Below are 16111 nucleotides of genomic sequence, written 5' to 3' on the forward strand. Positions count from 1 at the left end.
CTCTAGTTTGGTACCTCTCTAGATTTTAGAATGTTCTGCCAAATTTGGAACTAAATGTTGGCAATAAATAGAACGAACACATCCTTTCCCTTATGTTAGCACCTGTATCCAGTTTCCCTTTCATTGCTGGTCATTCATACCAACATCTTCTTAGGCCTCTACACCAGCAACCCTGAGCTCCCTTCTCACCATCTCCCTTAGGACTTTTGGTCAAACTGACAATAAAGCATATGGCCCTTCACTGAAACACATTTTATACGTAAGTGATTATTGCAGTTTGCTAGAAAATTCTCCCATTGAAATGGGTGTCCATGGAAAATACTCTGGTTTTTCTCTCTACTGTTCACATAGTTACGTAATTTTCATGCTGATGTTATTTTCCATAAATTAGGAATCTGTTTTTAATTCTATTTTTTAAAATTCTATACATTCCTATAGTACATATTCCTATTAAACAGGCTAAACATATAATTTATAATGACTACTAGGAAAAAAATTTGGAATATTATCTACTTGCATTTTTTTCAATTTTTTACTTTTTAGAGACAGGGTCTCGCTATGTTGCCCAGGGTGACGAGCAGTGGCTGTTCATAGGCACAATCGTAGAGCACTACAGCCTCAAACTCCTGGCTTCAAGCGATTGTCCTGCCTCAGTCTCCCAAATAGCTGAGACTACAGTCATGCACTACTGCTCCCAGTTTCTCCTTGAATTTTTAAAAAATGAATACATAGCAAACATTTTGTTTAATTTATGAAGTGAACCAGGCAGATATTACAGCAGGTTCAAAGGATCTTCTTGCATTTTTATTTGTAACAAACTGAACTTCGGGAATTTGGATTCTCTTTTATAAGAACAGTATCCACTTAACTTGTACACATTCTTTTATTTGTATGATCTCTTTCTCATCTTTCCTGGAAATATTTTCTCATTCTTGGAAAAAAATGTGTATCTCAGGTTGTATTGTTTTGTAATGGTCCTTAATTAGGGAGAGAAAATTAAGAGATACCAGTTATTCTATTTTTCTTAACTGAATGTATACTTTATTCCAAAAAGTATTTAGTAAGCACTTTCTTCCTACTGGTGATATTACAAGATTATGAGAGCTTACAATTTCACTAGAGCAAAAAGGCTAAGATACATAAGAATTTATATAAGTCCTGATATAGTAAGTATAGCACTAGATGATGGAGGTAAGAAACCTCTATAGAGGCCAGCCAGGGTAGTCAAAAACATTTACTAGAGAAAGGGCTTAACTGGATTTATATCACTAGAAATAGGTAGGTAGGTAGGTAAATAATGTACTTGGTGTTTTTGTATTGGATTTTTACTGTAGACAGGGCACTATGCTAGGTCCTGGGCTGGGGAGAGTATGATATATATTTACACATGTAAAAGTTTTTGTCCTTTAAAAGGAGCTTATACTCTGGTTGCCAAAAGAAAATGCACAAAAGGCTAAGTAGAAGACGGTGCAGTAAGTATTATAAAAAAGCATTCTTAGGAGTTCAAACAAGGGATAGATCATTAGTAGCCTCTTGTTTAAAAAAGTGGGGCCAAAAGCTGAATTTCAGAGGAAGAGTGAGATCTGGGTAAAGAATATGGCAGATGAAATTAGATTCTTAATAGAACAATTGCTTTCTTCTCTATTCTTTAACTTTAAACAAAACATAATCTATTACTTCTATTAATGGAATTCAGGAAACCTAGGTTTTTAGTCAAAGATTTGCCACTAATAAGCTGTGTAACCTTGGATAGTAAAGGCTATTAGAGTGGAGGGTATCTTACAACTTTCTAGCCAGTTGTTCCTCTATGTAGGTTAACCCCTCAGGGCTTTGATATCTTCAGCTATAAAATGAGAACAATTATTTCTTTGCTACCACTGTGTCATTATGAAATGAAATTTGGTCATATAATTTAAGATGGCACCATAATTATTTTTCAAATGACTGAACTAGGCTGGCATATTTAGGAGATATGTTTTCAAAAAATCTGTTTTTATACCAAAACTTTTATTTACTTATAGATTGAAAACTGTAACTATGCAGTGGAACTTGGGAAGAATAAGGCCAAATTCTCCTTGGTTGGCATTGCTGGGCAAGACCTAAATGAAGGGAACTCAACACTTACTCTGGCATTGGTATGGCAGCTGATGAGAAGGTAAAAGCTGATATGTTTATAGCAACACTGTCAGTTTCCTTCAATGAGTCATTTGAACTAAACTTTTAGCTATTTTTGAAGAATAATGAACCTAGAAGAAATATACAATGCAAACTATTTTAATTTCTAAAGGATTTATTGTTGATTGCACATTTTTATAAATTATAGTTTATGAAAAAATGGGTCAGTATCTAGGAACACATCACTTTTTTTAATGCCTCTTAAAAATGGCTTTGTATAGTTGTTTTAAATTTTTAAAATACCATATAGTAGTTTTTTGTTTCTGATTAGTGAGCTTGTAACTTTGGAATGTAACCAAGTGCAAATGCCAGACTAAAATTAGAAATATTTATTAGAACTGAACTAGTTTTTAAATATTTATCTAAATATTGATATAAATGATGTGAAAGCAAATTTTACCTCTTTCATTCTTAAGTATACATCCTTTCTGTTACAGGTACACATTGAATGTGCTATCAGATCTTGGAGAGGGTGAAAAAGTAAATGATGAAATTATTATTAAGTGGGTCAATCAGACTCTTAAAAGTGCAAACAAACATACTTCTATTTCCAGCTTTAAGGTAATCAAGAGTATTGAAAAATTTTTTTTAAGTTTTGGAGGGAGTTTTTATTGGGAATTACATTGGTGAGGCTCAGAATTACATTAATGTTATATCTCAGAAACACACAATTTATGAGTTTAGAAATAGTAATTATTTGGCATATGTAAACTAGATATATGCAGTTTGAATTCTTATATTTTTGATTGTCCCATTAAGTATAAATGCAGGTTAATATTATCAGAGTCTGGTAATCTAATCTTTAAAAAGAAATATTAATAGAATAGAGCCAAAAAAATCCAATTGTCAAATGAAAAAGAAAGATAAAAAGCCATTGTTTTATATAGGACCTATAATGTTTTGTGCTCCCTAGCAGCAGTCTCAGAATTGTATTGACATCATTCCCAAGGCATAGCAGAGCCAGCCAAACCGATTCAAGTGGGAATTGAGAAAACTGGTAGGAAAAAAAAATCTTTCATCTGGCTTCATAATGGCACTTAACACTCACTTCTGAGCATTTGTGGATGATTCATAAAGTACCCAAAATGTAATCTGCACATACATACTAATTTTCATGCATTTCCATTGTATTTTGCTTTTGCATGCAAGCTAATGTTAGCTACAGATAAGCATGTCTGCTTGTACATATTCATTCATTCATACCTTGTGTTTGTGATTTTATTATATGTGAAAAACCAGCAATTTGTATTTTTTTAGTGAAATAAAGTGCAAACAGATGAAACATCAAGCTATGCTAAGAGATATCTACCCATTTTTTTTTCCTCTCTTTGCCTTTGTTCTCTCTGTTTAACAACATGTAGAGTAGAAGAAATGTCAGAAATTGATAAATTCAATCTACTCATCTTTACCAAAAACTAAAGCCCAAAGTGGATTTGACAGGACAGATGGATATTGGCAGAGATGTTGCCTGAGTCCTAGATCAAGTGCTTTTTCCCCTTTTCTATCTTAGAAAGAACTAATGACATTGAGTTTTTGTTGTTGCTTATTTTAAAAAAAGTAATTTTCAGTCCATGATTTGTCTCTCTCTGTTTTGAACATAAAACATACCTTAAAAATGTAAAACAGCAATGGGGATGTATTATAAAATTCTCTAATTGGCAGTTACTCTTTAAAATTGTTAAAGTTGTATGCATTTGCACCTCAATCCATGAAAATATTAAGCATATAATTAAATCATATGTGGTAAAAATATTTAGGAACAAATTAATATTTATTGAGTTCTTACTATTAAGTAACTTTTCCAGGTAAAGAAAAAGATATAAAGTATAAGAAATTAATTTGGCCCTCAGAGTATTTTTACCATTTATTTGAGAGACAAAACTTGTATAATTGAGAAAGTAACAATACTACAGAGTAACTGATAAAAATCCAAGTAAGTAATACAACTAATATTATTATGGATGAGAAGTCTAATATCAATGATCATATTTCAAACTGAATGGTCAGTGAAGAGTAGATGGGGAAAGTTGGATTTGAATGTCTTAGATGGAAGAGGAATTTGAATTTTTGGTGGAGAAAAAGAGAAGGGTAACAAGATAGAAAGGTCCATCTTGCAAAAAGGCAAATCTCAGAAGGTTAGGAGAAATAGAGAGGATGGTCCCTAAGCGATGTAGTGCAAGATATAGACTAGGTGAACATTGTAGAGGAATTTGATCTAAATAAAGGATATTGAGTAAAGGGAGTTATTTAAAAAAGGCGATTATTATAGGAAGACTAATCTGAATGTGGTGGGCAGGATGGGTGGGAGAGATAATGGTATAATGTAAGGTCAGTGCATAAGAATCCACAGCAGTACTTAAGGTGTGAAGCCATAAGGGTCTGAATGGGGTTGGATGTGGGCACAGGGAATGGTAAGAATGGACAGCTATGAGCTATTGCAAAAGAAGAGCTAATATTTGGCTTCTTGATATAGCACAGCAGAGGAGAGAGATGACTCAAAACTCTTGAGGTTTTGGGCCTGGGTAACTGGAAAACAGGTAACACTAAAAGAAATGGGGATGTCATTAAGTATAGCTACTTTCTGGAAAAGGGTAAGAATTCAGTTTTAAGCTTGTTGAATTTGAGGTAATTTTCAGGAAATGGGGGGTTAGATGAAAGGAGATATTAAAACTAGGAATACACACTTGGTGATCAGTTAAATAAAAAAGTTGAAAATGGGAGTACACAAACCCTTTAAGAGTGAGCTCTCACAGATAACAGCAGACTTGAGAGTACAGTTTTACTTAGAACTCAAGAGGCAGAAACATTGCAAAGGTGCTTGGCATTTAGTAGGTGCTTGATAATAAAATTTTTAAAGACAGTGCAAATAGTTAAGAAATGTAGCAGTGAAAGCTGGTGTGATGGCATACACCTATATAGTCTCAGTTGCTTGAGAGGCTGAGGCAGGAGAATCTTAAGAGGTCAGAAGTTCAAGGCTAGCCTGAGCAACACATTGAGACCCAGTCTCTAAAAAAATAAAAAAACAGAAAGAAATGTGGCAGTGAATCCAAAAAAAAACCAGTTGGGGTGAGGGAGGTTTTCTTCCAACTACAGAAGGCATTGTGTTTGAAGGCTATAATAAGTGGTACTATTAAAAAATTTTAATCATAACCAAGGCAGTGCTATAACTAGGAATTTTAAAAAAGACAAATTTACCCTTTTTGTTGCAAAGTAATTTTCCCTCATCATGAAGATAGGGAGGTGGTATGTCAGTACATAACAATAATCATAATTACCATTTATTGAATCCTATGTGTCACTGTGTTAAGTAATTTGCACATTGTTTCTTTTAATTCTCTCAACTCTATGAGCAAAAAGGTGAGCATTAGAGCAGTGAGTGGTCCCCAACCTTTTTGGCACCAGGGACCAGTTTCATGGAAGACAATTTTTCCACCAGGGGGGTCGGTGGGTGGAGTGGTGGGGTGGGGAAGGAGGCAGAGCTCAAGTAGTGATGCGGCCTCCCAGTTCCTAACAGGCCATGGACTGGTACCGGTTCATGGCCCAGGGGTTGGGGACTGGAGCATTAGAGAAATAACTTGTCCACTGTCATACAACTTTTAAGCAGAACTGGATTTCACATCCAGGTCTATCTACCTACAGGTTGAAAGCCAAGCTTTGGAGTTGAGTGGCTCTAGGTTTGACTATTAACTCAGTTACTTATTAGCTGTGTGACATATTGCTCCTTTATTCTGTAAATATTCAAAGCTTACCCTGTGTCAGGTTCCTTGCTAATCACTGTGGCTACATAGTGCCTTCAAAGAGATCACTGCTCAGGGAAGGAGTCAAATAAGAAAACAGGAACTACAGTATGAGGTGTCAACAATATTATATAAATCAGCTAAGGGTAGTATGGGAGGATATGAGAAGGGCATCTGTTTTAGGACATTAGCAGTTTATACTAACAGCCGGGCTACATCTATTGATGAATGAAACAGAACTTACTTCTGGCTCAACATTTAATACCTGTATGACCTTAGGCAAGTTATTAATTTCTCTGTGCTTCAGTTTCCCTATATCTAAAATGGGAATACCTATCTTGTAGGGTTGTTGTCAGACTAAATAAGTTAACAAATGTAAAGAACTTAACAGTACCTAAGCTCACAGTACCTAAGAGCACATATTAAGGGCTCAATAAAGGGCCCTTATCACAGTGTTGGCATTGCCAATATGTAAAGGGCATTGTATGCAAAGTGGTTCCTGTTGAGCTTTTTAGGGAACACTGGTGGCCACACATCACTGTTTTTCTACTTTTATTTTTAAAGATGACAGGAAGAGCAATGGAATGGAATGTTCTAATAGTATGTATCAAATTAAGAGAAAGAGATGATAAAATTCGTATCTGGAAAATCAGGCTAAACTCTGGGCTACTTCTAGATTAAGATTCTAGATTCTTTTTGCCTAAGTAATTCCTTTATGATTAACTTAAGGAAAGGAAAAGGAAAAATGATGGAAATGTATTTATGTACTAAACTAAGGGTTTTCACTATAAGTCCTTCCCCTTTGCAAAAGTAAAATGTCTTTCACTGATATTGTAGAAACCAGAGGAGTTGAAAGATAGGCCTGATGGGAAACAAGAGAATAAGACATCTGATATCTTTAGAAACTTAAATTTTTCATTCAACTCAGTAGCTTTTCTCAAGGTGAATTATAAGGAAATAGGTGGAAAAAATACTTATTTCCTAAATCTAAATGAAGAAATATTTAAAATACCAAATAAAATACCAAAGTAATCAAAATATAACAAAATTAAACAAGGCACTTGTGTGTTTTTGAATCATCACAGAAATATATGAAAGGTAAGCCCATAGAAATTTTATATTCTAGCATGATATAAATATTAAGATTATGCTGGGCACAGTGGCTCACACCTGTAATCCTGTAATTTAGGAGGCTGAGGTGGGAGGATCGCTTGAGGCCAGGAGTTTGAGATCAGCGTGGGCAATATAGTAAGACTCCATCTCTACAAAAATTTTTTAAAAAATTAACCAGGTGCAGTGTTGTACACTTGTAGTCCTAGCTACTCATGAGGCTGAGCCAGGAGGATTGCTTGAGCTTGGGAGTTGGAGGTTGCAATGAGCTATGATCACACCACTGCACTCCCATTTGGGCAACAAAGCAAGACCCTGTCTCACAAAAAAATAAAAAAATAAAAAAAATTTGTTTTTAGAACATTAAACAAATGTACATTAAAATCATCTAAAAATGTTGATTCCCAGCCTTATCTACAGATAACCTGACTTATTAATTTGAGAGTGGGGCTAAATTTACACTTTTAACAAGTACCCCAGGGGATTTTCAGGTAGGTGGTCGGGCAGACTATACATTGAGAAAAGAGGTATGAGGATTTTCAGAAATAGAGAAGATGCCAAAAAACCAGATCCAGATTACTAGTATCAGATAGACTTAAGGGCCCTAATTATTTTTACCCTTCATCACCACCTTCTACCCTAAAGATCTGTATCATGAAATGAACATTCCTGATAACAAAAAATATAAATTTTTCTAAAATTAATAAATGAAGTGGCTCACAGATCATGGCTCAAAAAAGCAGCTTGTTACTCTTCTTCACATGGCTTCAAATTGTTTTATCAGAGATTTATTAAGAACTGACATTTGGCTAGGAACTGTACTCAAAGCTTCCACTTATTCAGTATTTCAATATTCCCAAGAATCCTGTGACATTCCATTTTAGAGATTATGAAGGGTACCTTGGCTTTAACTAACAGAAACCCCATTTAAAATGGTTTAAACCAAAAGGAAAGGTATTGACTACAGTAACAGAAATCCTGAGGAAGGGCAGACTTCAGGATTGGTTTAGCCAATAATTGAAGACTGTCATTCAGACTCAAGTTTTTTTCCATCTCTGATTTGCCATCTAATGTGCCAACTTCACCCTAAAGCTGATTTTCCTCTTGGTTATAGGATAGTTGCTGGTTGTGACACAGGTTACATCCTCTCATTCACATCCAGGAGGGGTTGTTGGCTTCCCATAGCCTAAAGTAGGTCCAGATTAAATCACTGTGTTAACAGGATAGGATTACTCTATTTGGCTTAGATCAGTGTTTTTTAACTTTTTAATTATTGTCCTCCTAAGGAATCTTTTTAGACCCCATGAAATTTTAATGTAGAGATATACTATGTATCTGTTTATGCACTGTATACTTTATATATAAAAGGAATAAGTTTATCCCCCTGTCCCCATTGAGAATGCTTAGCCCAGACTAATTCAGGTTCACTCCTGGAGTTGTGGATATCAGCTTTCCTTGAAGCTCATTTCTATGTGAGGGAGGTATGGATACAGAGCAAAAATATGGATTTTGTTAGGATGGAGGAAGAAGTAAGGAGTGAGTGGATTCTGGATAAGCAAGCAACAGTGGCCACTATTCAGGCTGAGAAAGAGAACAAATAATTTGTTCAAGGAGTGGTAAGTGGTAAAGTTAATTGAGACGGGGATTTCTGACTTCATTTTCAACGTACTACCACTATAATTTAGTTACCTTAGAGGTAACTTCAAAATGGAGAGAATTTTGGGTGCATTACAGCGAGACTATAATGGGTTCAAATATAAGTTCTGTACTTACTGGTTATGTAAACAAGTCACTTGAGTTTTCTGAACTTTGTGTTTCTTCATCTTTTTTAAAAGAGGGATTATAATTCCTTTATTTAAAAAGGTAGATTAAATAAGATAAAACATGTAAAACAACAAGAACAATGCCTTTGTAAATGTTAGTTCCCTTCCAGTATTTCATTATCCTTTCTGAAAAATATTAAGGCTTAGGAATTTATGGTCTAAGAAATATAGTATTACTAGAATTTGTAAAATTATTAATTAAAAATCCATCTTCTATTCCCTTTGAAAAGTTATTTATTTTTTACAGAATGGATATTATAGTTACCATTCTTAGGAATTGTCATGTCCACAAATCTTATACAGATATGGTGACAGCTCTACACTATAATTTGTAAAAAGATTGAAGGAAAAGTGTATATTTTTTGTTTGTTTGTTTTGTTTTGAGACAGAGTCTTGCTTTGTTGCCCGGGCTACAGTGAGTGCCATGGCATCCGCCTAGCCTACAGCAACCTCAAACTCCTGGGCTTAAGGGATCCTACTGCCTCAGCCTCCCCAGTAGCTGGGACTACAGGCATGTGCCACCATGCCCGGCTAATTTTTTCTATATATATTTTAGTTGGCCAGATAATTTCTTTCCATTTTTAGTAGAGACGGGGTCTCGCTCTTGCTCAGGCTGGTCTCGAACTCCTGAGCTCAAACGATCTGCCCGCCTCGGCCTCCCAGAGTGCTAGGATTACAGGCCTGAGCCACTGCACCCGGCCCGGAAAAGTGTATATTAAATGGTTTGTTATATGTGCTGGTTGCAGAAAAGCTGAATATTAGGAACAAGGAAAATTTATAGATTGCTTTCAGTTATATAACTGCGACCAGAAAAGTCTGATATTTATTAAAATTAAAAGATGTTTATGAATATTCATCTATTCTTTATTTTCTAGGATAAATCTATTAGCACTAGTTTACCAGTCCTAGATTTAATAGATGCCATTGCACCAAATGCAGTTCGTCAAGAAATGATCAAAAGAGAAAATTTATCTGATGAGGACAAGCTGAACAATGCTAAGTAAGCCTTTGTGGTTTATATTATTAATAGAACATAGTGGCTGTTTGATTTTTTAAAATTCTATGTCCTTAAGGTTCATATTTCTTTTTTAAGTACAACTTGTATGGGGAATATGATTTAAGACTGATAAAGTTAACCTTTTTGTCAAGTTAATCTTATCAAAACATTTCATTCTTTTGTTAAAATATATTAAGTAAAAATACAGTAGATAACAAACACCAAAATATTTTTCTTGTCTCTTTAAGATATGCCATTTCAGTTGCTCGAAAGATTGGTGCCCGGATATATGCGTTACCTGATGACCTCGTAGAAGTGAAACCAAAGATGGTTATGACGGTGTTTGCTTGCTTAATGGGAAAAGGACTGAACAGAATAAAATAATGAAACATTTAATATGATTTTTCTGCCACATTAAACACACTGCCTCACAGTTTACAGAATTCTGAAATATAGTGGGTATAAAACCATAGAGATTATTTGTATGTTCAAAATAGTTATACATTCATTAATGAATTCAATATCTTGTTCATACTAGTTAGAACTTGTCAACCCTTTTGGGTAACAGTTAATTTACCAGTCAATACTGATAATAAAATATGTTCATTATCAAGCTGATACTTCATGATTAAATTATTTTTGTTTCCTGAAAGTCTTATTAAAACAAGATTAATTCATTCTTTTTCATGGTTCAAAAAAGATCAATACAAAAAAGATTTTTCAGGTTCTGCTGTGAAATGTGTTCTAATTTTTTTTTTGGTGTTATTTACTTTCGATCATAAATGCAAAGTCATGATCCAGATTATTCTTTTTATTTTCTTCCTCCAAATATATAAAGTGGTCTAAAACACTTCTGTAAATTTCTATGTTATCTAAAATTTTAAAATGACAAGTATTCAATAACATTAAACTTTTTATATATGAGAACTAATTCTTGAATAAACCCCAAAGTTCACTCTCTTGTATAAGTAGCAGGAGCTTTTTACTCAAAACTTAATTTTAACTGGATTGACACCTTACATATCCTAGTTTGGTAATATAGCTTTAACTATGATGTGTAGCATATATATGTTGGTGGGATATTACTAGAGAAATATCTGTGCATACATATTTTTTGCATCTGAATTACCCAGATTTTCTTAAATGGTATGTATAATTGGTCAGTCAGCCAACTATTAAGTATTTATTTTGCCCCACAACATGTATGACACATTTCAGTTTGTGGATATCTGATAAATGAAGATTTCTTTTATAAATCTTGAATGTGCATGTAGTTATTTTTCAACTGACTCCTTAAAAATACTTGTAGCCAAACACTGGCTAGAACATCCCAAGACATGTTGACACTCCTGTTGGCTTCATACTTCACTTGTTAGGTTAGGTCTATACTGAAACCCTATATAATTCGGAATATGCCCACTGAATATCTTTAGTAGAAAGTAATATAAAGCTAATATTTAACAAATTGTTTTCACATTTTTTTTTTCACAGCATCTTACAAATTGGCAATGTTTTGTTAATGTTTGTTACCTGGGAATAGCTAAAGTTTGAGACCTATTTTTTTCTGAATTTTTAGCATTAGACTGATTCTGCTGTTAACAACTGAATCCAGAAATCTACTTCCTTCAATTTCTACTGTTAGCACCAGTGAGCAATACGGCTGTGTAGAAAAAATGTTACTTTATCCCAGTGTCAATGAGTAGCATAAATCCCCCTTCTACCATGGATTAAAACATACATGTTGGTAAGAGTGAGACTGCCATGTGTTTAGAATAGGATTTTTTAAATGAAATGATCAACAGGTGGAATTTTGAAATATATTCTTCAATAAGAGACTTCTTTCCCTTTTATATTTTGATGATTGTTTTCTTATATGAAGATTAAGATATGTTCTTGCTCTTTTATGAAATTATTTGATTCATGTTTCCCCCTTTGATTTTTTTCACTGTTATACTTACTAAGTTATCTGATTTACATGAAATTTGGCACTTTAGGGTGTTCTTTTGTCACAAAGTATATTTAATAAAAATGCTGTGTATGTAGAAATGTGTCAGTATTTATTTCATTTGAAGAGAAATAGCCTTGAAAATGAGTCTAGCATAAGCTTATTTTCCAGAAAAGAAAATTACTAAATGAATTAGTAAAACAAACAAAAAAATTGTATTAGATCATTTCTTTGGAGGTGTGAGGGTAATTCTTTTGTTCTTTAATATGAAGTTTTATTAAAAACCAACTATATGATTACTAAAATTTAGTTTGTTATGAAATAATTTGAGTTAATTCATTAACAAATTTGTCTGTTATCCAAGTTCTAGCCACTAGGGATTCAGCTGAGAAAATTATAGAAGTCTCCTCATGTATCTTATATCCTAGTGGAGAAAAACATGATAAACAGGAATTTTAGATAGTAATAATGTAGTAGAAGAAATAGGGTAACATGATAGAGACTGACTTGGGAAATGGGGTGGAGATTATTTTAATTTGGGTGGTCAGGGAAGGTCTCTCGAAGGATGTGATATCTAGATTATGAGTGTTCAGCAGAGACAACAAGTGTAAAGGCCCTGAGGCAGGAAGAGTGTCATAGGCATTATAGAAAAGAAACAGGCAAATGTAGCCTGAGAGAAGTGAGGGAGAGGTAGAGAGTCTGGAGATGTAGATAGGGTCTATCCTACTTGTAGGACTAGATCTAAATCTGTATTTTTTTTCTTCTCTGACTGGAGTTGTGACTGCTCTTTTGTACATGTGGTTTGGGTGAGTTGCTTTGAGTATTATGTTCCTTCTGAATCTTGCATGCCACTGTTCATCATAACTCTATCATTGGTCTCCATATCACATATGCAGAATAAACTGATAGATCACATAGGTGATGTTAAAATACCCCAATTTATGCTGGATAAACAGAGGCAAGAAAGGGTAGTCTGCATTGGAGATGATCCCAAAAGACTTCTGAAGAATAGGTTGCAGTTGCAATAATGGCTTGCGTTGAAGTAGGTACAGGACTCAGCACTTTGGAATGCCTCCTAGGATTATCTACTGAAGTAGGTTGGAATTCCCCTGAATCTTGGAGGTTAATTCACCCCCTGTGGGAGTCCTCTGGATAAAGAATCATCTAAGCCCAGAAACTTGAAAAAGCTTCAGATTAAAGTGAAATGATTGGCGTGGCGGTTTTAATTTCAGATAACTTAGTTTTTAAATCAACAAAAGTAATGAGAGACAAAGATGGTCACTATATGATGGTGAAGGGTACAGTTCAACAAGAAGACATAACTATACTTAATATGTATGCACCCAACTTAGGTGCACCCAGATTCATAAAGCAAATGCTACTTGAACTAAACCAAATGATAAACAGCAACACCGTAATAGCCAGAGACTTCAACACCCCACTGACAGCACAGGACAGATCCTCCAAACAGAAAATAAACAAAGAAATAATGGACTTAAATAGAACGCTAGAACAAATGGGCCTGACTCACATTTACAGGACATTCTATCCAGACTCCACTGATTATACATTCTTCTCATCAGCTCATGGGACATTCTCTAAGATTGACCATATCCTAGGACACAAAGCATGTCTTAAAAAATTTAAAAAAATAGAAATTATACCATGCATCTTCTCATATCACAGTGGAATAAAAGTAGAAATCAACCCTAACAGAAATTCTCATTTCTACTCAAAGTCGTGGAAGCTAAACAACCTTCTCCTGAATGATCATTTCATAAACGAGGAAATCAAGATGGAAATCAAAAGATTCTTTGAACTAAATGACAAAGGAGACACAAGTTATCAAAATCTGTGGGACACAGCTAAAGCAGTACTGAGAGGAAAGTTTATTTCCATAAATGCCTATATCAAAAAGACAAAAAATTTACAAATAGACAATCTAATGAATAGACTCAAAGAGCTGGAGAAAGAAGGACAGACCGATCCCAAACCCAGCAGAAGGAGTGAAATTAATAAGATCAAATCAGAACTAAATGAAGTGGACAACAGGAAAACTATATGGGAGATTAATAAAACAAAAAGTTGGTTCTTTGAAAAGATAAACAAAATCGACACACCTTTGGCTAGACTAAGACCAGAAAAGAAAAATCTCTAATAACCTCCATCAGGAACATGAAAGGAGAAATTACAACTGATGCCACAGAGATACAAGATATCATCTATGAATTCTACGAAAACCTTTATGCACACAAATTGGAAAATGTGGAGGAAACAGACAAATTTTTAGAAACACACAACCTCCCTGGGCTCAACCAGGAAGAAATAGAATTCCTGAACAGACCAATATCAAGAACTGAAATCAAAACAGCAATAAAAAACCTCCCCAAAAAGAAAAGCCCAGAACCAGATGGCTTCACACCCGAATTTTACCACACCTACAAAGAAGAACTGGTGCCTATCCTACAAAAGTTGTCCCGCAACATCAAGAAATATGGAAAAGAAAAAAAACTCTAATTACCTCCATCAGGAACATGAAAGGAGAAATCATGACCAATGCCACAGAGATACATGACATCATCTATGAATTTTACAAAAATCTTTATGCACACAAATTGGAAAATGAGGAGGAAATGGACCAATTTTTAGAAACACACAGGCTTCCCAGGCTCAACCAGGAAGAAACAGAATTCCTGAATAGACCAATATCTAGATCTGAAATTGAAACAGCAATAAAAAACCTTCCCAAAAAGAAAAGCCCTGGACCACATGGGTTCACACCTGAATTTTACCATACCTACAAAGAAGATCTGGTGTCCATCCTACGTAAACTATTCTCCATTATCAAGAAGGATGGAATTCTCCCCAATACATTTTACCAAGCCAACATAATTTTAATACCAAAACCAGGAAAGGATGCAACAAAAAAAGAAAACTACAGACCAATATCCATCATGAATATAGATGCAAAAATTCTCAATAAAATCCTAGCAAATCGAATCCAAGTGCTTATCAAAAAAATAATCCATCATGACCAAGTGGGCTTCATCCCAGAGATGCAGGGATGGTTTAACATATGCAAATCTATAAACGTAATTCACCACATAAATAGAAGCAAAAATAAAGATCATATGATCCTCTCAATAGATGCAGAAAAAGCATTTGACAAAATTCAACACCCTTTTATGATAAGAACACTTAACAAAATAGGCATAGACGGGGCCTATCTAAATATGATACAGGCCATATATGACAAACCTACAGCCACCATCATACTGAATGGGGAAAAATTGAAAGCCTTCCTACTTCAAACGGGAACCAGACAAGGCTGCCCACTGTCTCCCTTACTTTTCAACATAGTATTGGAAGTCCTTGCAAGAGCTATCAGGCAAGAGAGCAGAATCAAGGGAGTCCAAATAGGGAAAGAAGAGATCAAACTCTCACTCTTTGCTGATGATATGATGTTATATCTAGAAAACCCCAAGGATTCAACCAAGAGACTCCTGGAATTGATCAATGAATTCAGTAAAGTCTCGGGATACAAAATCAATACACACAAATCAGAGGCATTCATATATGCCAATGACAGTCAAACGGAGAACCTAATTAAGGACTCAATGCCTTTCAAAATCGCAACAAAGAAAATAAAATACCTAGGAATATATTTACCTAAGGAGGTAAAGGACCTCTATAGGGAGAACTATGAAACACTGAGGAAGGAAATCGCAGAACATGTAAATAGGTGGAAAACCATACCATGCTCGTGGATCGGAAGAATCAACATTGTTAAAATGACTATTCTGCCCAAAGTTATCTACAAATTCAATGCAATCCCTATTAAATTACCAATATCATTTTTCACAGATATAGAAAGAATAATTCTACGCTTTGTGTGGAACCAGAGAAGACCCCGTTTAGCAAAAGCAATTTCAAGCAACAAAAACAAAATGGGAGGTATTAATTTGTCAGACTTCAAACTATACTACAAAGCTGTGATTATTAAAACTGCTTGGTATTGGCACAAGTGCAGGGACACAGACCAATGGAACAGAACAGAAAATCCAAACATAAAACCATCCTCATATAGCCATCTAATCTTTGACAAAGCAGACAAAAACATACTCTGGGGAAAAGATTCCTTATTTAATAAATGGTGCTGGGAAAACTGGATAGCTACATGTAGAAGACTAAAACAGGACCCACAGCTTTCACCTCTCACAAAAATCAAATCACGGTGGCTAACAGACCTAAATCTTAGAGGGGAAACTATTAGAATTCTAGAAGAAAATGTAGGAAAGACTCTTATAGACATTGGTCTAGGCAA

At 34.7% G+C, this 16111-nt stretch overlaps 1 protein-coding gene across 2 annotated transcripts in view; it reads left to right on the forward strand.

Annotated features, from left to right (window-relative positions):
- PLS1 (plastin 1) overlaps nucleotides 1-11888 on the forward strand; it is a 113575-nt gene extending 101687 nt beyond the window's left edge. Inside the window, exons 13-16 of one of the 2 annotated variants that reach the window (XM_045539390.1) lie at nucleotides 2022-2155; nucleotides 2613-2736; nucleotides 9721-9845; nucleotides 10091-11888. In XM_045539390.1, the coding sequence (XP_045395346.1) occupies nucleotides 2022-2155; nucleotides 2613-2736; nucleotides 9721-9845; nucleotides 10091-10226 (519 nt within the window). In that variant the 3' untranslated portion in view covers nucleotides 10227-11888. Of the gene's footprint in view, nucleotides 1-2021; nucleotides 2156-2612; nucleotides 2737-3091; nucleotides 3173-9720; nucleotides 9846-10090 lie in introns of those variants that run through there. The other variant, XM_045539391.1, reaches the window with a different exon arrangement.
- Nucleotides 11889-16111: the final 4223 nt, after the last annotated feature.

Source organism: Lemur catta, chromosome 1 (assembly GCF_020740605.2).
Source record: "Lemur catta isolate mLemCat1 chromosome 1, mLemCat1.pri, whole genome shotgun sequence".
Classification (NCBI taxonomy): domain Eukaryota; kingdom Metazoa; phylum Chordata; class Mammalia; order Primates; family Lemuridae; genus Lemur; species Lemur catta.